Genomic DNA, 21,388 nt, shown 5'->3' on the forward strand with positions numbered 1-21,388 from the left:
ATGGCTGACGAAAATGGGGTGGATAGAGCTATGCCTCAAGAGCATGGGGATATCACTTCAAGAAGCCAAGTAGAAGAAGAGAAAAGCACCGGCACGAATGGGGATCATCAAGGCTCAGACAAGAGAGGCGGAGATGAGAAAGTTGAAATAGTTATTTTCATATGCAGATAAGACTGATATTATATTGATGCTTTTCGGTTCAATTGGTGCCATTGGGAATGGCTCGGGCATGCCCCTTATGACAATATTATTGGGGGAGATGATCAATTCTTTTGGATCTAATCAAAACAATACAGACGTAGTTAGTGCTGTTTCCAAGGTAATGTTAATACGCTGCACAAGCCGAAATTTAATCTTTATCTTTGTTGAGACATTGAGTTTTATATTCAATAACGTTTTGAGTTACCCCTTTCCCCTTATGAGGTCAAATATTAGATGTTAGCCTGAACATGTAGATCATCACTCAGTTATCTTGGTACATTGAAGGTCGCTCTAATATATTTCTATCTGGCAATCGGGACAGGTGTGGCCGCAACTCTTCGTAAGTACATCTCATACCCATAACCACAAAAGTTTTTCATGCATGCACAGACAAATTCATGCATATATCAAAGCATTTGAACTGATACAGCTGTATTTCTTGTTCACAGTCTCGTGCTGGATGGTAACAGGGGAAAGACAAGCTGCAAGGATAAGGGGTTTGTATTTGAAAACACTTTTGAGACAAGACGTTGCTTTCTTTGATTTGGAAACATACACTGGTGAGGTCATTGGGAGAATGTCTGGAGACGCTGTTCTCATACAAGATGCCATGGGCGAGAAGGTACTACGCTGGCTGCACAACTGCAACCCCTAAAATCACCCCAGGGAGAATAAAAACCTTGAAATTTGTTATTCTTACTATGTAATAAATTGTTATATTCGTCTTGTTCGTGCAGGTTGGAAAATTTTTACAACTATTTTCAACATTCATTGGAGGGTTTATAATAGCATTCATCAAAGGGTGGCTTCTTACCCTTGTCATGTTATCCTCGATTCCTTTGCTTGTGGTATCTGGTGCAGCCATGTCCATCATTATATCCAAGATGGCAACCCCTGGACAAAGTGCTTATGCAAAAGCAGCAATTGTAGTTGAACAAACGATAGGCTCCATCAGAACCGTAGGTCACGTTGGCCTTACAAGTTACAACTATTGGAATAATTGTCGTTTGTTTGTCCAATAGTATGATGTTTGTCATCTGGCTTACGTAGGTTGCATCCTTTACTGGAGAAAAGCAAGTTATAACAAGTTACAACAAATATCTTGCGGATGCTTACAAATCAGGCGTTTACGAAGGTACTGCTGCTGGAGCAGGTTTTGGCTTGGTTTCGCTAGTTGTCTTCTGCACTTATGCCTTGGCGATATAGTTTGGTTCAAGAATGGTAAGAAATAATGGACATTCTGGGGGTGACGTGCTGAATGTGATTGTTGCTGTTTTGACCGGATCCATGTAAGGTCCATATTTTTTCTCTCTCTTCTTTTTTTTTTTTTAGGTTATTAAACCTACTCTAATTCTTGGGTTAAAACTTAAAATTTTTAACACAGAAAATTTAGGTTTTGATTCAGAAACAATTTTTCTCCTCATACTTCTAGGTTAAATTTTTAGTCCGAGATTATTAAGGAATGAATTTAGGATAATTTCTTCTTAAAGTAACTTTTAAAAAAATAAAAAATAAAAAAAAATCATGTAGACTATCCTAATTTAATTTAATAAACATTTTAACCTAAATTTAGATTCCTATAAATATTGAAAAATTACAAAACCTACACCATGAAACTCATGGAACACTATGAAACACATAAAATAAATTTTTTCTAATTACTTTAACCGTTGGATTTAAATTTTGACCGTTAGATCTTTTTTTTACTATTGGATTTGATCATATTAGATCTTAACCGTTAGATTCCAATGAATTTATAAATATAAAACTAAAAAAATTACACATATATGGTGGGCCACATCAACTAACCCAGGAGAATCATTGCCTAAATTTGCCCCTATAAATGAGTTTTGGGTTAAAACTCATATTTACCCCAAGAGTTGGAGCAAGTTGGGATACGTTTACAACTTAAAATCTGAGTTTTTTCCCAAGAGTTGGATTAGATCTTAAAGTAAAACTCAAAATTTAGGTTTTAAACCTACCTCAACTTGCCCCAACCCTTAAGCCAAATATGAGTTTTAACGCAATCCTCATTTTTGGGGCAAATTTAAGTCAAAACTCATTCCTAGTGTAACATCCCACATCGTCCAGGGGAGTGGATACTGTAAACCTTATATGTATATTCTCATCTCTACCTAGCATGAGGCCTTTTGGAGCTCACTGGCTTCGGGTTCTATGGGAACTCTGAAGTTAAGTGAGAAAGGGGCGAGAGCATTCCCATGATAGGTGACCCACTCGAGAGTTCTCGTGTGAGTTCCCAGAAACAAAACCGTGAGGGCGTAGTCGAGGCCCAAAGCGAACAATATCGTGTTACGGTGGAATCAAGCTCGGGATATGATGGAGGCCCGGGCCGAGATGTGACACCTAGGTTAGTGGGCTGGCCCACCATATATGTGTATTTATTTTTAATTTTATATTTATAAATTTATTAGATCCAATGGCTAAGATATAATATGATCAAATTCAACGTTAAAAAAAAATATTCAAACAATCCAAATTTAAATCTAACAGCTAAAATAATTAAAAAAATCTTTCATGTCACATCTCGGCCTAGGACGGATCACTTCCAGGGCCCGCTCCACCACCGTAGCACGATATTATCCGCTTTGGGCTTACCATTCCCTCACGGTTTTGTTTTTGGGAACTCACGAGCAACTTCCCAGTGGGTCACCCATCATGGGATTACTCTAGCTCTCTTCTCGCTTAACCTTGAAGTTCCTACAGAACCCAAAACCAGTGAGCTCCCAAAATGCCTCGTGCTAGGTAGGGATGAGAATATACATTCAAGGATCACTCCCCTGGGCGATGTGGGATGTTACATTTCATGTGTTTCATATTCTTTCATAGTGTTCCACGAGTTTCATGGTATCTACTTAGTAATTTTTCAATATTTATCGGAATCTAAATATTTTTAAAAAATTAATGAAAAGAGCTTCAAAACTTTGCATTTTAACCAAAAATCATCTAATAACTTTATTTAATGATAAGAACAAAAAAATAAAACATAATATAAACATGTGTGCCCAGTGCGCGTCCCCCCAACGTCTTTGACAAAGCAAGATAACACAAACACACGTCTGGTACTATAATCTCGTAAGGTGTATTTTCATGTATGTAATAAATAATATATATATATATATATAAGTGATATATGTAGATTTCACTCGTACCTACTTAAGGCAAAAGAAATAATATACATATATACACAGTGTAATACTGTTAAGTTTTATAAACAGTGTAGTACCGTTAAGTTTCATAAACAGTGTAGTACCGTTAAATTTCATAAACAATGTAGTAAGTTTCACAAACAGTATGATACTGTTAAATTTTATAAACAGTATGTGTGAGGATGCGCAAGTCCCGCGCATCAGTTTTTAATTTTTAATATTAAAATTATGTCTTTTTCATTAAAATTTAAGTTCTTTTATCATTTTTATAAAAATTTAAGAGTTTTTCATTAAAATTTAAGATTTTTTCATTAAATAAAGTTATAGCATGGTTTTTTGTTAAAATAAACTTAGCCCAAGTCCTTTTCATAAAAGTTCCCAAATATTTTTAGATTAAAATGTTTTTATAATTAAATTTGGATAATTTACACATTTTTTTTTATAAAGTTAGTTTAAGAAAAAGATTTATCCTAAATTCATTCTTTAACAATCTAGGGCTAAAAATTTAACCCAGAAGGTTGAAGTAGAAAAACTATTTCTGGGTTAAAACCTAAATTTTTGGATTAGAAATCTTAGATTTTAATCAAAGGGTTGGAGATGAATTCAAATGCCCACATTCCGCTGTGGGTTTTAAAATCGTAATCACAATCTCTAAAAAAATCAAAAACCGATCAAAGCAGCTGAACCCACATGGTAGAAATAAGTCATTTAGTTTGCATCTATATTTTATGAATTTACATTAAGAGTCTATGTACAACTAAAATGACGGATTCCAAAGTACAATTCACAAAGAGAAAATAAATTGTTCACATTCATTAGTTTGCATCTAAATTTTACTAACTTTACATCAACAGCCTATGTACAACAAAAATGATTCACAACTTTATTTCACATGGCTTAAATTCTTACTTAACTGTTCTTGGGGCTCATCACAATTTTTTGTTGTCTTGAATTCAAAAACGCTTGAAACTTCCCTTTAAAACTGTAAAGACACAAACTTAAACAATTAAATAGAAATATATTGAAACTTTGACAAATAGAAACAATTTTGAGAAATAAAGAGTGCATAGAAAAGATCAAATCATGATTTTTTTTAATCTAGAAAACATACTAACAAATAACTAAATGAGCATCGATTAAAGCCCTTAAACCATCATCGTAAAAATAAAGAGAAATACTTTAGAATAATGTTCAAATAATAACGTAATGGAATCATTGTTTCATTTGGAAGCCATTAAATCCAAAACCTAGTGTCTTCTTCAACACTAGATGTCAAGTGTACATGACAATTTACACTCATCAAACAAAAAGAAGATAAATCCAGTAAGCAAACTCACACTAAAGGGTGTCTAAATTGTCCGAAGATAGTATTCAATTCTAAGTATTTGGGTGTGAAATCCCATTTAGAGAATGTGGATAATTCGTTGGTCTAATCATTAGTAAAAACTTCCATGCAATGTGCAAAATACTTTAAGCATTCCAAATTGTCGAATAACAACGGTAAGAATTCCAAATTTTCCTCAACTTTCTCCCCAACATAAGCACAAATAACCCCTTCAATCCAAATCAAGATTCAGCGAACACACATGTAGTGTCATTGCTCACGCTTAACTCATCATTCAACAATGAAAATCCCACAAAATAGACCAAACCCATATGATGAAATTCTCAACAGAGCTCGAAAACACAAACAATACAGATAACAAAGAAAAGGGTATTCAAAACAAACCTGAGAAAACGCAACTGCAGCAAGAACGCTATTGAAGTTGGCCAGAGCTATGTTGAAGATAAGCAAGTACGACGGAAAGCAATCACCTTTTCCACTGGTAGCTCCGAGGAGAACACCATCTTCTTCTGTTTAAGCTCTCTCTCTCTCTCTCTCTCAATCTAATCTGAGCAGTAGAGAGGAATGCGAAAATCAGTATTTACTAACCGAACAGTACACAAAAGATCGAAAAGTATTTCTCACCTTTACAATCAGGACATGAAAGCATGGGACAAAGGAGCCTTACTTGCCCCTGTTCAAAATCCCCACCCATCCCGCTCTTTCTCTCTGTAACCTTCCCAACCAGTTTGGATTCCACCATAGCTAAGCTACAGTTACACCCTCCCGAACTTTAGAATAGTGTAATGTTATCATCTTTTTTTTAATTTTTTTAGAGTTTTAACTAAACACTTCCAATATTGTTTATTTTTAATGAAATAAACATTTTTATTCTAAAAAGTCACTCTTGATACTATTCACTTACAACATATTTTTGTTTTTTTAATTAAAACTTAAAAGTTTTCAAACTTTTTTCATTAGTTTTTTTTTTTTTTCTTCTCTCTTTATGTTTGAATTTAACTTCTCGTACACACATGCAGGTACATAAATACGTGACTGCCTAGTTTGGTTTTTTTGTTTTTTTGTTTTCCTTTTCTTCTTCTCTTTTTGTTTAAATTTATTAACAATTTTGGATCAATTAGGTCTCTGGGGCAAGCATCTCCGTGCTTGAGTGCATTCGGTGCTGGTCAAGCTGCAGCATTTAAGATGTTTGAGACTATCAGTAGGAAACCAGAGACTGATGCTTATGACGAAAAAGGAAAGACCTTGGATGACATTCGTGGAGACATAGAGCTGAAAGAGGTTTATTTCAGTTATCCAGCCAGACCAGATGAACCAATATTCGACGGGTTCTCTCCTCATATCTCTAGTGGCACCACTGCGGCTTTGGTTGGACAAAGTGAAGTGGGAAGTCAACAGTCATCAGTCTGATAGAGAGATTTTATGATCCACGAGCTGGTGAAGTTTTGATAGATGGCATAAACCTAAAAGAATTTCAGGTGAAATGGATTCGGAGTAAAATTGGTCTTGTCAGCCAGGAACCTGTACTGTTTGCATCCAGCATTAAGGACAATATTGCCTATGGAAAAGATGGTGCTACCATTAAAGAGATAAAAGCAGCAGCTGAAGTTGCAAACGCCTCCAAATTTATCGATAAATTGCCTCAGGTGCTAGTTAAGTTCTAGCTCATTTTAATTGCAGCTTTCAAATAAGTGCAAGATCATAAGAATATTACTTCACTAGAACTTGAATATTTCGTGTTCAGGGCATTGACAGCATGGTCGGTGAGCATGGAACTCAGCTATCTGGTGGGCAGAAGCAGAGAATTGCTATAGCAAGAGCCATTTTGAAAGATCCACGAATTCTACTTTTGGATGAAACTACAAGTGCACTTGATGCAGAATCTGAGAGGATAGTTCAAGAAGCATTGGATCCGATTATGGTCAACAAAACTACTGTTATTGTTGCTCATCGTTTGAGCACGGTGAGGAATGCACGTGCGATTGCTGTCATTCATAAAGGAAAGATGGTTGAAAAAGGTATTCTACCTGATAAAGCTAGCACATTCTTTTTATTAGTTCTTGTGTATGTTTACCTTGGTTGGAGATGTTGTATCCAGTTTATGCTGTTTGTCAAGTGTATTGATAGACATATATATGCATTGCTTTCAAGAATTCTGCGCAATTATGCTGTTTGTCAAGTGTATTGATAGACATATATATGCATTGCTTTCAAGAATTCTGCGCAATCAACCCTGATTTTGACTTGCTTTCTTCTGATATGACAAGTTGCTTTTGCCACCGAAATCTATTACAATCTCTAGAGTCCAGGCATAGTGTTCGTACTTCTGGATAGAATTTCAGTTTACTCGTGGCTGCAATTTATTGTTAGATCCCAAGTTCCTGCCAATCTAGGAAGACATATCAGTTAACCATATTTTTGTCCATTTCGCACTCAGAATTACTCAAGGATCCTGAAGGAGCGTACTCTCAACTTATACGCTTGCAAGAAGTAAACAAGGGTTCAGGACAAACAGGAGAAGTTCAAAACAAATCTGATATAACTGCCGAATCTTTTACACAATCAAGTCTAAGAATGTCGTTACAAAGATCCATAAGTCGGAATTCCTCTGTACGAAATAGCAGCCGCCATTCATTTCAGCTGCCTTTGGTTTAACCACAGGACATGCTAACATGCATGACACTACCTTGGCAGAACCAGAGGGCGCTGCAGTGGCATCAGAGCAACCTCCAACTGTTTCTCTCCGCCGCCTCGCTGCCCTCAACAAGCCCGAGATTCCAGCACTACTTCTTGGAACGTTAGCTGCAACCGTCAATGGTGTTATACTTCCAATTTTCGGTGTGCTTGTTTCCAGGGTAGTAAAGATTTTGTACGAACCACCTAGTCAACAAAAGAAAGACTCAGAGTTTTGGGCAATTATTCTTATGGTACTTGGTCTGGCATCATTTCTGGTGGTCCCTGCACGAGCATACTTCTTTTCAGTTGCTGGTAGTAAGTTAATTGAACGTATCAGAATAATGTGTTTTGAGAGAGTGGTTCACATGGAAGTTGGGTGGTTTGATGAGCCTGAGAACTCAAGTGGCTCAGTTGGTGCGAGGCTCTCAGTAGATGCAGCATCAGTGCGGACCCTAGTTGGAGATGCGCTAGCTGAGATAGTTAATAGCATTGCGACCGGAATTGCAGGTTTGATCATTGCTTTTATTGCATCTTGGCAGCTGGCATTAATTGTTCTCGCATTGATTCCTCTGATCGGATTTGGTGGTTATGTTCAAGCAAAGTTCATGAAAGGATTCAGTGGAGATGCAAAGGTATGATTAAAAGCTCCCTGATTTAGTAGCACATTTCAAACTTGTAATTTCAAATTATTTCTTTCTGTTGAGGTCTCATAAAGATGTATAATTAAATGGTTGCAGATGAAGTATGAGGAAGCAAGCCAAGTTTCTAATGACGCAGTTGGGAGCATACGAACAGTTGCTTCTTTCTGTGCTGAAAAGAAGGTAATGGAACTATACAGAAGAAAATGTGAAGGCCCTAGAGCCGAAGGGAAATGACAAGGCGTGATCAGTCGAATAGGATTTGGGTATCTTACTTCTTTCTGTTTTGTGTCTACGCAACCAGCTTCTACGCAGGAGCTAAACTCGTCAAGGCTGGCAAAACAACATTTGCCGACATTTTCCAAGTAATTATTCCCTCTACATATGTATCTAACAGTTCGTTTCAGAAGGTGTTGAAAACATACATACGAAATCAAAGTGAGATATACATTCACACCTATGTATGTAGCTGATTTTAAGGTGTATTTGGTTTGCAGGTTTTCTTTGCCTTGACCATGGCAGCCACGGGAACTCTCAGATGAGCAGTTTTGGCTCTGATTATAGTAAAACCAGGAATTCTGCTGCTTCCATATTTGCAATAATAGACAGGAAGTCAAAGATAGACCCTAGTGAAGAGTCTGGCATAAAATTGGATAGCGTAAAGGGAGATATTGAGCTTCGCCATGTAAGTTTCAAATATCCCTCTCGGCCAGATATACAGATTTTCCAAGACCTCAGTTTAACTATCCATTCTGGCAAGGTAAATATTTCGTTAATTGAATTGTATTTGTGTTCGTTTTTTTAATTTTACTTATAACTTCATGACATGCTGATGAACCTCGAGACTTGATATAATGTTTTTTGTATTGGTGAATATGTTTTGCAGACAGTTGCCCTGGTTGGAGAAAGTGGGAGTGGAAAATCGACAGTAGTAGCATTGTTGCAACGATTTTATGATCCGGATTCAGGTCATATCACACTTGATGGAACTGAACTTGGAAAGTTCCACTTGAAATGGTTGAGGCAGCAGATGGGGCTTGTTGGGGCAAGAACCTGTTTTATTTAACGACACAATCCGTGCCAACATTGCATATGGAAAGGATGGTGATGCAAGTGAGGCAGAAATCATAGCTGCGTCGGAGTTGGCCAATGCACATATTGAATTTTGAATGTCTATATTTTGTATTGTGTGGAACCAAGTACAAGGAAAGCTCATATAAATGAGCGGAAGAAAGGAAAAGAAACAGAAGCAGAAAACAAGGAAGAAAACAAGGAAAAGCAAAGCAGAAAGAAAGGAAAAGCAAAGCAGAAAACATGGAAAAGTAAAGCAGAAAACATGGAAAAGTAAAGGGACAACTATGACAGCCAATGTACCATACATACGCCCATGCTTTCTTCCAATACTCCCCCTCAAGCTGGATCAAAGGGATTAATTGATCCAAGCTTGAACAAAAGATGTTGAAAATCAGCAGAGGGTAATCCTTTTGTGAAAATATCCGCAAGTTGATCATGACTGCGCGTTTAGTGAGTGTCGATCACCTTGGACTGAACTTGATTTCTGACGTAGTGACAATCAACTTCAATATGTTTAGTTCGCTCATGGAATACAGGATTCGATGCAATGTGCATCGCGGCCTGATTATCACAGTGTAGGGACATGGGTTGTTGATGAGGAAAACCTAAAGTCAACAGAAGGCTTTTGAGCCAAATAAGTTCACAAGCAGTGGACGCCATAGCACGATACTTTGCCTCTGCACTAGAGCGTGCAACAACACTTTGTTTCTTGCTTTTCCAGGTAACTAGGTTGCCTCCCACAAACGTACAAAACCCAGTGGTAGACTTGCGATCGAGAGAATTGCCTGCCCAGTCAGCATCGGTATAGCCTGAGATCTGAGTGTGACTATTGTTGCGCATAAGAATTCCTCTACCAATGGAACCCTTAAGATAACGTAGCACACGATGAACAATCTTCAAATGATCCATGCTTGGAGAGTGCATAAACTAGCTAACAATGCTGACAGCATATGATATATCAAGACGTGTGATAGTCAGATAAATGAGTTTGCCAACCATTCTTTGATAGTAACTTAAATTGGGAACTGGATCACCGTGAGTTTTTAGCTTCAAGTTGCTATCCAAGGGGGTACGAGCAAGCTTGCAATCTGTCATTTTTGCTTCGTGAAGAAGATCCATGACATACTTGCGTTGGTTGAGGAAGAAACCCTTGTGAGAGTGTGCCATCTCGATGCCCAGAAAGTATTTGAGAGTGCCAAGATCCTTGATAGCAAACTTGTTGTTGAGATACTGTTTAAGAGCATTAATCTCTGACATATTATCACCAGTCACAATTAGATCATCAACATAAATGAGCACCACTAGTTTACCCACTAAGCTGGAACGAACAAATAGGGAAGAATCCGCAATACTTCGACAAAAACCAACCCTTTCCAGAACATGACTGAGCTTGGCATACCATGCACGTGGACTTTGCTTGAGACCATAAATGGATTTATGGAGTTTGCACACCATTTCTGGATTGTTTGATTGAGGATGACCTGGGGGTAGCTTCATGTAAACCTCTTCTTCAAGTTCACCATGCAGGAAAGCATTTTTAACATCCATTTGAAAGAGAGGCCATGCATTGTTAATTGCAACCGACAACAATACTCTAACAGTGTTCATTTTTGCCACCGGAGCAAATGTCTCTTTATAATCGACGCCATAGGTTTGTGTAAAACCTCGAGCAACCAAGCGAGCCTTATTCCTTTCGATTGTGCCATCTGAATGAAACTTAGTTTTGTACACCCAACGACTCCCCACTGCCTTCTTTCCTTTTGGAAGTTTCACTATAGTCCATGTGTTATTTTCATGGAGGGCTTGAAGCTCCTCTGCCATAGCATTTCTCCACTCACTGTGAAGATTGGCTTCTTGAAAACTTTGAGGTTCTCGACCTTCATTAATGGCACTTAGGAATGTAGCAAAAGAAGATGAGACTTTGCTATAATCAATAACATCAGTCACGGGATACCTGGCAGTGTAGGTCACATAATCATGCAACTTGGATGGAAGTTTCCTCTCTCGTGCAGGATTGCGACGAACTGTAGGAGCTTGAACTACAGGTATTTGAACAACATCATGGTTGGAAGGATCACTGGAGGGTGCAGTGTGAATCTCCGATGAGGAAGGGTTTTCATCTTCAAGATGTTCCACCGAGTGAAGGTTAACATCATCCGGCACATGATCACTAGGAGTGCATGTTGCATCTTCTCCGTTTGGATATGGAAAAGGAAATAAGTCCATCAAATGCTCCCCCTGTTTAGAGTAATCCAGTGATTGTGAGAAGTAAGGAACATGTTCTTCAAATTTAACATCCCTTGAAACAACCATTTTTCTAGTTGTTGAATTATAGAACTTGTAACCTTTTTGGGTAGATGAATAACCTAGAAAGACACATTTGGCAGCCCTTGGGTCTAGCTTGTCACGATTTTGAGTTTGAATGTGAACAAAGCATGTACACCCAAAGACTCTCAAATGGGAAAAGTTGATCTTTCTATTTTTCAAGACCTCATAAGGTGATTTAAAATTCAACACTTTACTAGGCAATCTATTGATGAGATATGCCGCAGTAAGGACTCCTTGAGACCAAAACTTCTTAGGCACATTCATGTGAAACATAAGAGCTCTAGTCTTCTCAAGTAGATCTCTATTCTTCCTCTCGGCCACCCCATTTTGTTGAGGTGTTCCAACACAGCTTGTTTGGTGTAATATACCATGCGTGCTCAAGTAGTGTGACATGTTATGAGACATATATTCTGTGTCGTTATCTTATCGTAAAATATGAATTTTTGAAGCAAATTGGGTGGCCACAAGTCTATGAAAATCTTGAAAAACTTCCATCACTTCACTTTTAAATTTCAAAAGATACAACCAAGTAATCCTTGTGAAATCATCCACAAAAGTTACAAAATATTTGTATCCATCAAAAGACTCTATAGTTGGTCCCCAAACATCAGAATGCACGATTTCAAAAGGGTTACTAGCCCTAGACAAAGAGGAAGTAAATGGTAATCTAGTAAACTTAGAAAAATGACAAACATCACAAGGACTTGTAACTTTGCACATATTTGGGAACAAGGTGGATAGAACTTTTTCAGAAGGATGTGCTAGACGTTGGTGCCAAAGTTGTTGTTCTTGAGCTAAGCTTGAAGTGACTTGAAAAACCTTGGGAACTTGAATATGCTTGGAAAGATAGTAGAGACCATTTAAGAAAAATCCTTCACCAATCGTCTTCTTGGTGACTACATCCTGAAAGATCACATTTTTGGGAGAGAAAATGGCAAGACAATTTAATGAGTTTGTGATCTTGCTAACAGATAAAAGTTGAAAAGGGAATGAGGGAACATAAAGAGCCTCAGACTCGACATCACTTGAGATCAAATGTATTTTTCCTTTTCCCACAACCATAGCATTTTTTCAATTGGCAACTGACACTTGAGATGGAATAGAAAATTTTTCAAATTTATGCAAGTTTGTAGACTTGTTAGTCATATGATCAGTGGCTCCAGAATCTATAATCCAATAATCATGCACATCACCAATGTTGAGAGCAGTTGAGAAGGAGTGTAAGATACCTTGGATGTCCCTTTGTACCACGCCTTCATTTCCAGCCAGGAAGCCAGCAAATTGTCCTAGTAGTGCAGTTTGATTGTTGTCACAATGATTTAGTGGTCCTTCACTATCTCCAAGACCTTGTTTCTTGTGAAGAAACATAGCAAACTCGTTGATCAGTGCAGCTGGATTAGTGGTGAACTTCAGTGCTCCATCAGAAGAAGTTGTGGCAACATGATTTGCCTTGTAAGAAGGGTTGTACGAGCCTTTCGAGACACCTTTGTTATCCCTAGGAAACTTTGGTTTTAACTCTGGATGAAGAATCCAGCATCGGTCTCTTGAGTGCCCACCAGCATCACAATGGCTACATTTTAAGCCAGTTTTCTTTCTTTTGTAGCCTCTCTCCTCACCAAGTTTTTGGTTAGAGAAGTAAGCCCTAGCTTCTGGTATATTTGCCTTCATGTCCAAGGTCATGACTTTCCTTCGAACCTCTTCTCTTTGAATTGTGGCACACACACTTGAAAAAGAAGGCAGGTCGGGATTCATGAGGATATGGCTTCGAAGATCTTCGAATTCAGGGCTCAGGCTTGCTAGGAGTTGGAATATTTTGTCTTCCTCGGCTCTTTTAGTTAGCACAGCAGCGTCGATGGTGTGTGGTCGATACACATTCAGCTCGTTCCACATAGTGGTCAGCTTTCCAAGATGTTGCACAAATGGCTTCCCTTCCTGTTGCAAACCAGCAATGTCCTTCTTTAACTGAAACACTCTAGCCGCATTGTTCTGATTTCCATACATTTCCTTGAGATTTTTCCAAAGAGTCATGGAGGATTCAGCATAGCTAAAAATTTCTGCAATCTTACGATCCATGGAATTGAGTAGCCACGACATGACCAACTGGTCTTTGCATAGCCAAGCATCATACTCCGGTGAGGTAGTCTCAGGCATTGGAATAGCACCATTAACATAACCAAGCTTTGATCGTCCTCCCAGAGCAAGAGAAACTGCTCTCTCCCATGGAAGATAGTTAAACTCATTTAGCATGACAGAACTAAGACGTTGATTTGGGTTGATATCAATATCTGAGTGTGGTGATGGTGGAGTAGCATGAAAGCCGTCTCCTTCCAAATTTACTAAGCTTTCTTCAGCCATGATTGAAGGACAAGAAGCTCACAAATCTCTCAAGAGAACACCACAGAGACAGGCCGGTTAGGGTCACTGCTCTGATACCATATTGAATTTTGAATGTCTATATTTTGTATTGTGTGGAACCAAGTACAAGGAAAGCTCATATAAATGAGCGGAAGAAAGGAAAAGAAACAGAAGCAGAAAACAAGGAAGAAAACAAGGAAAAGCAAAGCAGAAAGAAAGGAAAAGCAAAGCAGAAAACATGGAAAAGTAAAGCAGAAAACATGGAAAAGTAAAGGGACAACTATGACAGTCAATGTACCATTCATACACCCATGTTTTCTTCCAATAGCACACAAGTTCATTAGTAGCTTGAATCAGGTTAGAACATATAATAAATTCTTTTTGGGATAGTTTAAAACCAGATTGTTTCAGAACTAATCCAAATGCGTTGTGCAGGGGTATGACACCGTAGTAGGAGAACGAGGAATACAATTATCTGGCGGGCAGAAGCAATGCGTAGCCATTGCGCGTGCGATAAGCAAGAGCCCCAAGATATTACTGTTGGACGAAGCTACAAGTGCACTTGATGCTGAATCTGAGAGAGTGGTTCAAGACGCATTAGACAGGGTGATGGTAAACAGGACCACAGTAGTGGTCGCTCATCGACTATCGACGATCAAGAATGCCGATGAGATTGCGGTGGTTAAAAACGGATTGATAGTAGAAAAAGGGAAGCATGATAGGTTGATCAAAATTACAGATGGATTTTATGCATCCTTGGTTGCTCTGCACATGAGCGATTCAATTGCATGAGCTTCTTTCTTGTTACCCTTTTCTCACCAAACACTAACAGAGAAAAATGGCATTGTCACGCCACCTATCCGAGTGGCATTGTCACGCCACCAAACAATAAGGAGATAAATGCATAATGATTATATTTTCTCGTTCTAATCCTTAATGTAGTCAATGTTATTTCTAGTAGATGTACACGAAAGTAGTTTTAGGTCATAGAAGATGGCTTTTGTTTTGTTTTGTTTTGTTGGTGAGCTTGTTTGAAAAGAAAAGAATACCACAACTTTCTTAGTATTGTTTCAATTCCAAGTGTGTTTTTCCATTTCAAATTCTCACAACATATTTTGAGAGGAATTTCAAATTAGTTCGACGAATTCAACGCAAGTAAACTTTGTTGTCGATGCCTACCAAATAGTGGCCTTATTTTTTGCATTTGGTTTTGTAATTTTCTTAAGATCGTGGTGCTTATATTATTGCATGATAATAGGCAACATACGGTTCTCAATGAGAGTTGTGGTGTAAGATTTTGTTTGTTCTAAAACAATAAAGGAATGCAAGCGATTTTTTGTAAGTTAGTACCAGGCCCATGCCATTGAGTAGTTTTCAATTAACGATGCAATGTCATATGGTGTTATTAATTCACTTGAGTGAATCTCTTTGTGAAAAAATTGAGTAAGGATTCAAGTAACGAAGCAATGTTTCTATAACTTTGTCAGAGTCTTGCGTCAAACAAAGGATTAGACATGTCCTGAGAGGCACAAAACACAATCTAGCCAAAAAAGCAATGCTCACCATCTAAACCAGCTTGGCAACAAGACATCTTCGGCAAATGCAAAGGCAAGGGAATCTGACTCAAACACTTAATTTGTCTAAACAAGAGCGCCTCCTTTGTAGAGAGAAGATAAACCCTTAAAATTCCAGAGTCCAGTTCCCCACACAAAAGCCAAATCATATTCATTCATGAAACCAATCATTTCCAATGATAAAACCTAAGCCCTCCTTCCTCCAATTAACTTCAGATTCGACCTTCATGATACACATGAGAGTGGTTCACAAACACCGGTTATTTGAAACAGGCGGGCATAGAGACAGATGTGCAAATGCAGCTTGTGAATAAAAGATCGTGTTTTGATGATTTTTATAGACCATGTCAGGGAGGGATCATGTCCTACTTCAAACTTTTATATCTTCTTTTTCTCCTATGCGGCAATACATATTAATAAATTTATTATGAAACATATTATCCTAAATCCTGCTTTGCCTTACCGAGTCTATTAGAGATCAAAAGAGATTAAAAGGAAAGAAAAAAAAAAGTTTAATCAACATTAACTGCTCCTTAAAGACATAGAACTAAACTATCAGTCTTCTTCACTGTCATCACTATAGGAAACAAGACCTGTCTTGGCAGCAACACTGGACTTATCAATACTTATACCACCATTAAGCGTCTTATTTACCTCTAAAGTTTTTTCCGTATCTACATGTGGGCTTTTCATTGTGTTTCTAGGTTCTTCACTACCTCCCCGATCAATTTTGGCTTTCTTTGCTTGTGGCTGCACCTTAATAATCATACCTAATCGACGAGGAGGTGGATTCTTCTTCTCAGCTGATTTCTGTTCCTGCAACCAAATGATTTTATTCAGAAACGTAACTAACATTTCCAACTACTGAAGGAGGCCATCTCTCCTCTGGCACTGTCATATTCCTCACATTTATGTACCAACCTGGCCTATAGGAACCGAAGGTGCTTCCTTAAGCTCTTGCACAATGCTAGACTTTGCCGCCACCGCAGCCTGATAAGAACAACTGGTGTAAAAAATTTGTCACACAAGAATAATGAAATGGCCAGGAAATCATGTTTGGCCTATTTTTATTCATCTTTATCATAATTTTTCATACCCATCAAAAAAAGGATCGGACAAATTTATTTTACCATACCCATCAATAACGGATAAGATATATACAAAAAGAGAAAAAATAGTGAACCTACATTGAATTGATTTTACTTCTAATCAGTCGAACTAAAAAACCACATGACCCTTTACTCTTTTTGTCAAACCAGGAGAGCAGGTGGGTAATAAAGCATCATTCAAAATTGAGCTTTGAACGTTTTTAAATTTGAAGCATACCTATTTAAGAAACTTTAAAATCCCCTGTTATATCTTTCAGTGTACCCGTTGCATATCCCAGTCATATCCAAACCGAAATTCAACATAAAGAAGAATTCAAACTGGTACTTCAACTTTCATATTGGATACGTATCTCACCATAAGAGAGCCATATCCCATATCCAATCAGATACTAACCCTATCCTAAAAGCAGAGCACCTCTGCTCATAACATAGAGGTAAGTATAAAGAGAGGTCTAACCTGGAGTTTCATTTGGCTAAACATTTCCAAAGATCTAGATAGAAAAATGTAGTATATCTTAAAAGCACTTAAAGCTAAAAATAAAATGGATTCCTTTTCATGATCAAATGCATCCATGAAATGACCTCAAACGTTAGAATTTCGAGCATTAAGAGGTCAACTGCAAGAAATTATAGATGTATGTCTATTACTAAATTCAATACAAAGGTTAAAGATAATACGAGAAGCTTTGAAACTGCCAAATTCTAGCATACAGGAAATCAAAATAAACTCTCAAACTCTTCTTTTTTGTAAAATGAAGTCAACATAGTGCCTTTCTGATGTAAGTCTTTATTTGTTTTGGGCCTTCAGGCCCTGGTTGTTCACCCAAAAAAGAAGAGAAAGAAGTAAACCTCAAATACGACGCCTCAACTGTAAAAAGTAGGATTACAATTCCAATGTCATTGAAAACATACCTGGAAACTCAGAAGCTGTTGAGCTTCCTCATCTGCAATTTTTTGCTCATATTCCTTCCTTGACTGAAAAGGAATGTCAAGAAAATAACACATGTGATAATATTAGTATCTTAGCTGTGTTGATTGTTTAACTACTTCATCCAGCAGCAGTGACGAATGTCTTGAAATTAAGAAGAAAAAATTTCAGACTGCAGTGAATAAAATCCTACTTAGCTACTCCACAAACCTAAAAAAGCCCTATTAGAAATTGAAAATCCACAGATACTTGATATGCAACAAGTAAATGCTTCAAATGAAGTGCGAGTAACACTGATAACATGAATGAATAATAAAACATAGAGTCTTGTCTTACAGTCTCTAAATTTTCAAGGAACTCGGTCTCGTCATCGTCCAAAGCTTTGGGCGGTCCTGCAAAGAGAAAATGAGTGAGTAAGTGAGTGAGTGAGAGAGAGCACGAGCACGGAGCACATAGCAGTACCAACATTCTTTGACTAATTTTATTTTCATCAAACAAAATGCAATCTTGATCAAATTAAAGGTTTAAATCTCTATATTCATACAATGATTGAAAGAAACGAAAGTTTGAGGTTTGAGGAGCACTCACTGTGCTTGAAACGTTCATTGAACTCTGCATCCTTCTTGTCTTTGTTTTCTTTCAAAATCTGCAATGAATTGAATGTAAACACAAACAATTGATAAAATTCGAATGAAATTGAGAGAATGGAAGAAGGAGAAGAAGAATAAGAAGAAGGGAAACGTACCTCGAAAAGGGGTCTGTCTCTCTGGGCAGTGCCATCCTCAACTCGTTCGCCCCTTGCTCTCTTGGCTTCATCCAACTGCAAGACATCATCAAAACGCAGCGTTAATGCACCAAAATTGCATTAGGATGGTTGATTGAAAGGATAATTAGGGCTTTTAGGGTTTTCAGACAGATAACAACACCTGTTCCTCGGAGACGAAGCTCATAAGCCGGGGTGGGCGTGTGAAATCGTCCTCGGCCATCTCTCCGACTCCGAATACTAACAGTCACAATCCTTATTTCTACCTATTGGCTTTTGCTCTCACACTCGTTCTTCGGGTCTGTTGCTTCCACGGGCTACGCGCCTATAATTTAACAAACAACCAACAATTTTATTGTAGATATTATTACATTTCACACCTTGAGATTTGGATGATTTTCAAAACGAGCCATGAAAGTTTTATTTTTACACCATAAGGTTTTGAATTTGTATCAATTTACATTTTTGGCCGGATTAATTGTTAACCTTCATTAAATTGATGATATACGTGATGTTCTTATATAGGATAAAGTGTAAGCTACATTGCACCACATTGATTAAAAATAAAAATAAACTCATCAATTTAATAGAGGATTAGATGTTCTAATAGATCAAATATCTAACTCAATTCAATTTTAAAACTTCATAATGCAATGTGATAAAATTAAAACATCATAATCCCTTTTAAAAATCGCTCCAAACCTGAAAGTATAAATGCATTTAGCACATTATTTTATTTTCTTACCAAAAAAAAAAAAAAAATTCCTACTCGGTGCTGATTAGTGAAGTGAAATTTTTTTTTAATAATTCATCGACATCCCAGGTAGACTCTATTCCTCCACTTTCTTTTGTCTTGCAGATGAGGCTCTGAGCATGGTTTAACTTTGCTTTGCTCTACCAGATGAATAACTCATATTTTTGCCCCGCGGGATTGTTGTCCTCCAACCGATCGTCCTTAACCTGTTTTGAATAGTAATAGTCAATGGATTATTAGAGATTGGAGGTCAGTTTCTTTTTGGTTTGTTAAATGGTTGGATAAGCCGATTATTAGTTCTTTGTTATCTTCGGTCATTTCGCCTACAGTTTTTTCTTGGGTTTCAAATTTTATTCAAGCTCAGAGTTAGTCATTGTCGAATTATTTTATAGGTTTATTCCCATCTGTAGCACAAAAATTTTGCATCATCTTTTACCTTTGACCTGATGACAATTGATTTAGGAGTCATATTCTTCTAAGAAATTTTCCTTCTCTTCTAGTTATGATCTAATTCGAATGAGACATAGTAATTGTGCTTGGCGTCTTTTTCATATAAACTTCTCGCGACGTTGCACCTTGTTGTCTAAGTCATGTTTCTTAAGAATCTACTACTTATCTTTTTTCGAGTGCCAGTTTTCTAAGCAACTTTGGAAGTGGTTAGCTTGTAAATTTGGTGCGTCTTCGCCTTTTTAGATTCTTTTACTGTTTTTTGGGATGATTTTGCACGTGAGTCCTTTTCTGTCAGTTGCACAATCTATGAGTCTTTGCAGGTCTTTAACTATTTTGGCTATTTCAATAGTTAGAAACAAGTTTAATTTTAATGTCAATCAACATTTTTCCATTGTCTTTGCATATCTATCTTTTATGGGTTGTTTCATGGTGTAAAGTTTATTCTAGGATACTCTCAAGGTTTAGATATTCATATCATTTCTTCTATAAGGATTCAGCCTATTTCTCGTACGACCTCTATTATTCTTCCCGTGTTATGGTTTCTCCATAGTATCTTTGGATTAAATTTAATACAGACATGTTGTCTACAGGAAATCCTGATCCTACTACTTGTGGAAACATTTTTCATTGTGGTCGGTTTCTTGATGGTTATCGTCAAGATATTAGCCATCAAAATTCTTTCTTTACAGAACTTTATGCAATTATTTTTGGTGTCGAATTTGATTATCAGAGGGGTTGGCGTTGTCTCTGATTGGAAAGTGACTCTTCTAATGTTATTTTCGTTCTTTGTTCGAATGATTTTGATCTTCCTTGGATTCTTCACATGCAAGGTTTACTTTTTTGGCCCGCATTCGTGAGATGACTTTTTATTGCTCTCACATCTTTCGAGAGACAAATGTTGTGGTAGATTGCCTAGTTAACATTGACATGTCTTCTCCTAATCTAGTTTGGCACAATTCTTCGTCGTTGGTTGTTTGTGCTGCTATGTTTTCAAACATTGCTAGCTTGCCTGACTTCCACTTCTTAAATTAATGTGTATCCTGACTTTCAAGTGGCGCATTACTTAGCTAATGATATGGTATATCATCTAGGTGGTTTATAACACTTTGATTGGCTTGGTTTGGGACTTTGGTTCAAGGAATTTTCTTCGGTTATCCTTTTTCATTGATGTATATCCCTTTTTATTTTTAATAAAATTGTGGAGATAGGGAACATGGCTATTGAGGAGTTTGCCCTTTCTAATCACTCCGAGCAAAAATGAAGTAGCCCACTTTGTAATTCATGGCTAACTCCAGGGCCTTGATTCTTTCTGACCATCTTGTGTAGGTTTAAAGAGTAAACCTACTATGGTAGACTGATGACAAGCTCATGTAGCTCGACTCGCCTAATATTTAATCTTCTTTATCTTAATAAAATAAAATTAAAAAAAAAAATCCCTTTCATGCATTCAGACTATGTGTTTGATTTTTATGAAATTGTTGCAATAGTGGGTTCGAGTTTAATAGTACATGAGCATCATATTTTTTAAGAAATCAAACTCAATTGATGTGTATATTGCACTCAATTATTGAATTTAGCCCTTTTAGACTCAAAATTTTTTATTTACTTCATGAGCTTGATTCCTTTATACCGGGAAAATCTAAAGGCATGTTTGGTACTCTACTTGAATCTAACTTTTTAAATTCAAAAACAATTTTCAAGTTTTAGACCTTAAAAACTTATTTGGTAAGACTATTTTCAAAAACTGAATTCAAGACTAACTAAAAAATATAGTTTATTATCTAAAAACATAAAAAGTGAGTTTTTAGAGATTTTAAACTTAAACTCACTTTTTTTTTTTTATCTCTCACCTCCATTCTCTCCAAATCTCTCTCTCTCTCTCTCTCTCTCTCTCTCTTCTTCTTCTTCTTCTTCTTCTTTCTCTCTCCTCTTTTTTTTTGTACCTTTTTCGTTCATCCTCCAATTCACTATCTTCATTCTCTCGGTTCTTTCTCTCACTTCTCTTCCTCTCTATCTCGTCCGATCA

General features: G+C 37.2%; 2 protein-coding genes and 1 pseudogene across 3 annotated transcripts; 1 reads left to right on the forward strand and 2 right to left on the reverse strand.

Annotated features, from left to right (window-relative positions):
* On the forward strand, positions 1–14,729 carry LOC137708080 (ABC transporter B family member 11-like; annotated as a pseudogene). The gene is made up of 14 exons (XR_015958157.1): positions 1–69; positions 152–319; positions 487–541; positions 651–823; positions 939–1,160; positions 1,252–1,490; positions 5,835–6,359; positions 6,458–6,732; positions 7,140–8,021; positions 8,127–8,392; positions 8,525–8,787; positions 8,914–9,182; positions 14,116–14,141; positions 14,220–14,729. The product of XR_015958157.1 is annotated as an ABC transporter B family member 11-like (transcript).
* Positions 10,029–13,891, reverse strand: LOC148689782 (uncharacterized). The gene is made up of 3 exons (XM_088689392.1): positions 12,659–13,891; positions 10,687–11,293; positions 10,029–10,419 (listed from the first exon to the last, which is right to left on the reverse strand). Exons 1-3 carry the CDS (start codon positions 13,782–13,784, stop codon positions 10,029–10,031), a joined length of 2,124 nt encoding a protein of 707 aa, XP_088545518.1. The 5' UTR covers positions 13,785–13,891.
* A 1,124-nt stretch (positions 14,730–15,853) lies between the features above and the next one.
* LOC137708632 (NEFA-interacting nuclear protein) lies at positions 15,854–18,491 on the reverse strand. The gene is made up of 7 exons (XM_068447752.2): positions 18,322–18,491; positions 18,141–18,215; positions 17,984–18,041; positions 17,732–17,787; positions 17,380–17,442; positions 16,280–16,348; positions 15,854–16,174 (listed from the first exon to the last, which is right to left on the reverse strand). The coding sequence occupies exons 1-7, from the start codon at positions 18,379–18,381 to the stop codon at positions 15,914–15,916; spliced, it is 642 nt and encodes a 213-aa protein (XP_068303853.2). The 5' UTR covers positions 18,382–18,491; the 3' UTR covers positions 15,854–15,913.
* Positions 18,492–21,388: the final 2,897 nt, after the last annotated feature.

This window comes from Pyrus communis, chromosome 17, assembly GCF_041283825.1.
Source record: "Pyrus communis isolate YQ-2024b chromosome 17, ASM4128382v1, whole genome shotgun sequence".
Lineage (NCBI taxonomy): Eukaryota > Viridiplantae > Streptophyta > Magnoliopsida > Rosales > Rosaceae > Pyrus > Pyrus communis.

Bases quoted from the DNA above. Each gene is read 5' to 3' on its own strand.
- LOC148689782 (XM_088689392.1), bottom strand. From the start codon at position 13,784: ATGGCTGAAGAAAGCTTAGTAAATTTGGAAGGAGACGGCTTTCATGCT. The intron at 11,294-12,658 runs GTATCTTACACT...ATCCAAACGGAG, and splicing joins GGTACAAAGGGACATCCAAG to AAGATGCAACATGCACTCCT. The intron at 10,420-10,686 runs GTCGGTTGCAAT...TGTTCGTTCCAG, and splicing joins AACACTGTTAGAGTATTGTT to CTTAGTGGGTAAACTAGTGG.
- LOC137708632 (XM_068447752.2), bottom strand. From the start codon at position 18,381: ATGGCCGAGGACGATTTCACACGCCCACCCCGGCTTATGAGCTTCGTC. The intron at 18,216-18,321 runs GTGTTGTTATCT...GATGTCTTGCAG, and splicing joins GCTTCGTCTCCGAGGAACAG to TTGGATGAAGCCAAGAGAGC. The intron at 16,349-17,379 runs GTATGTTTTCAA...TGTTCTTATCAG, and splicing joins AACAGCTTCTGAGTTTCCAG to GCTGCGGTGGCGGCAAAGTC.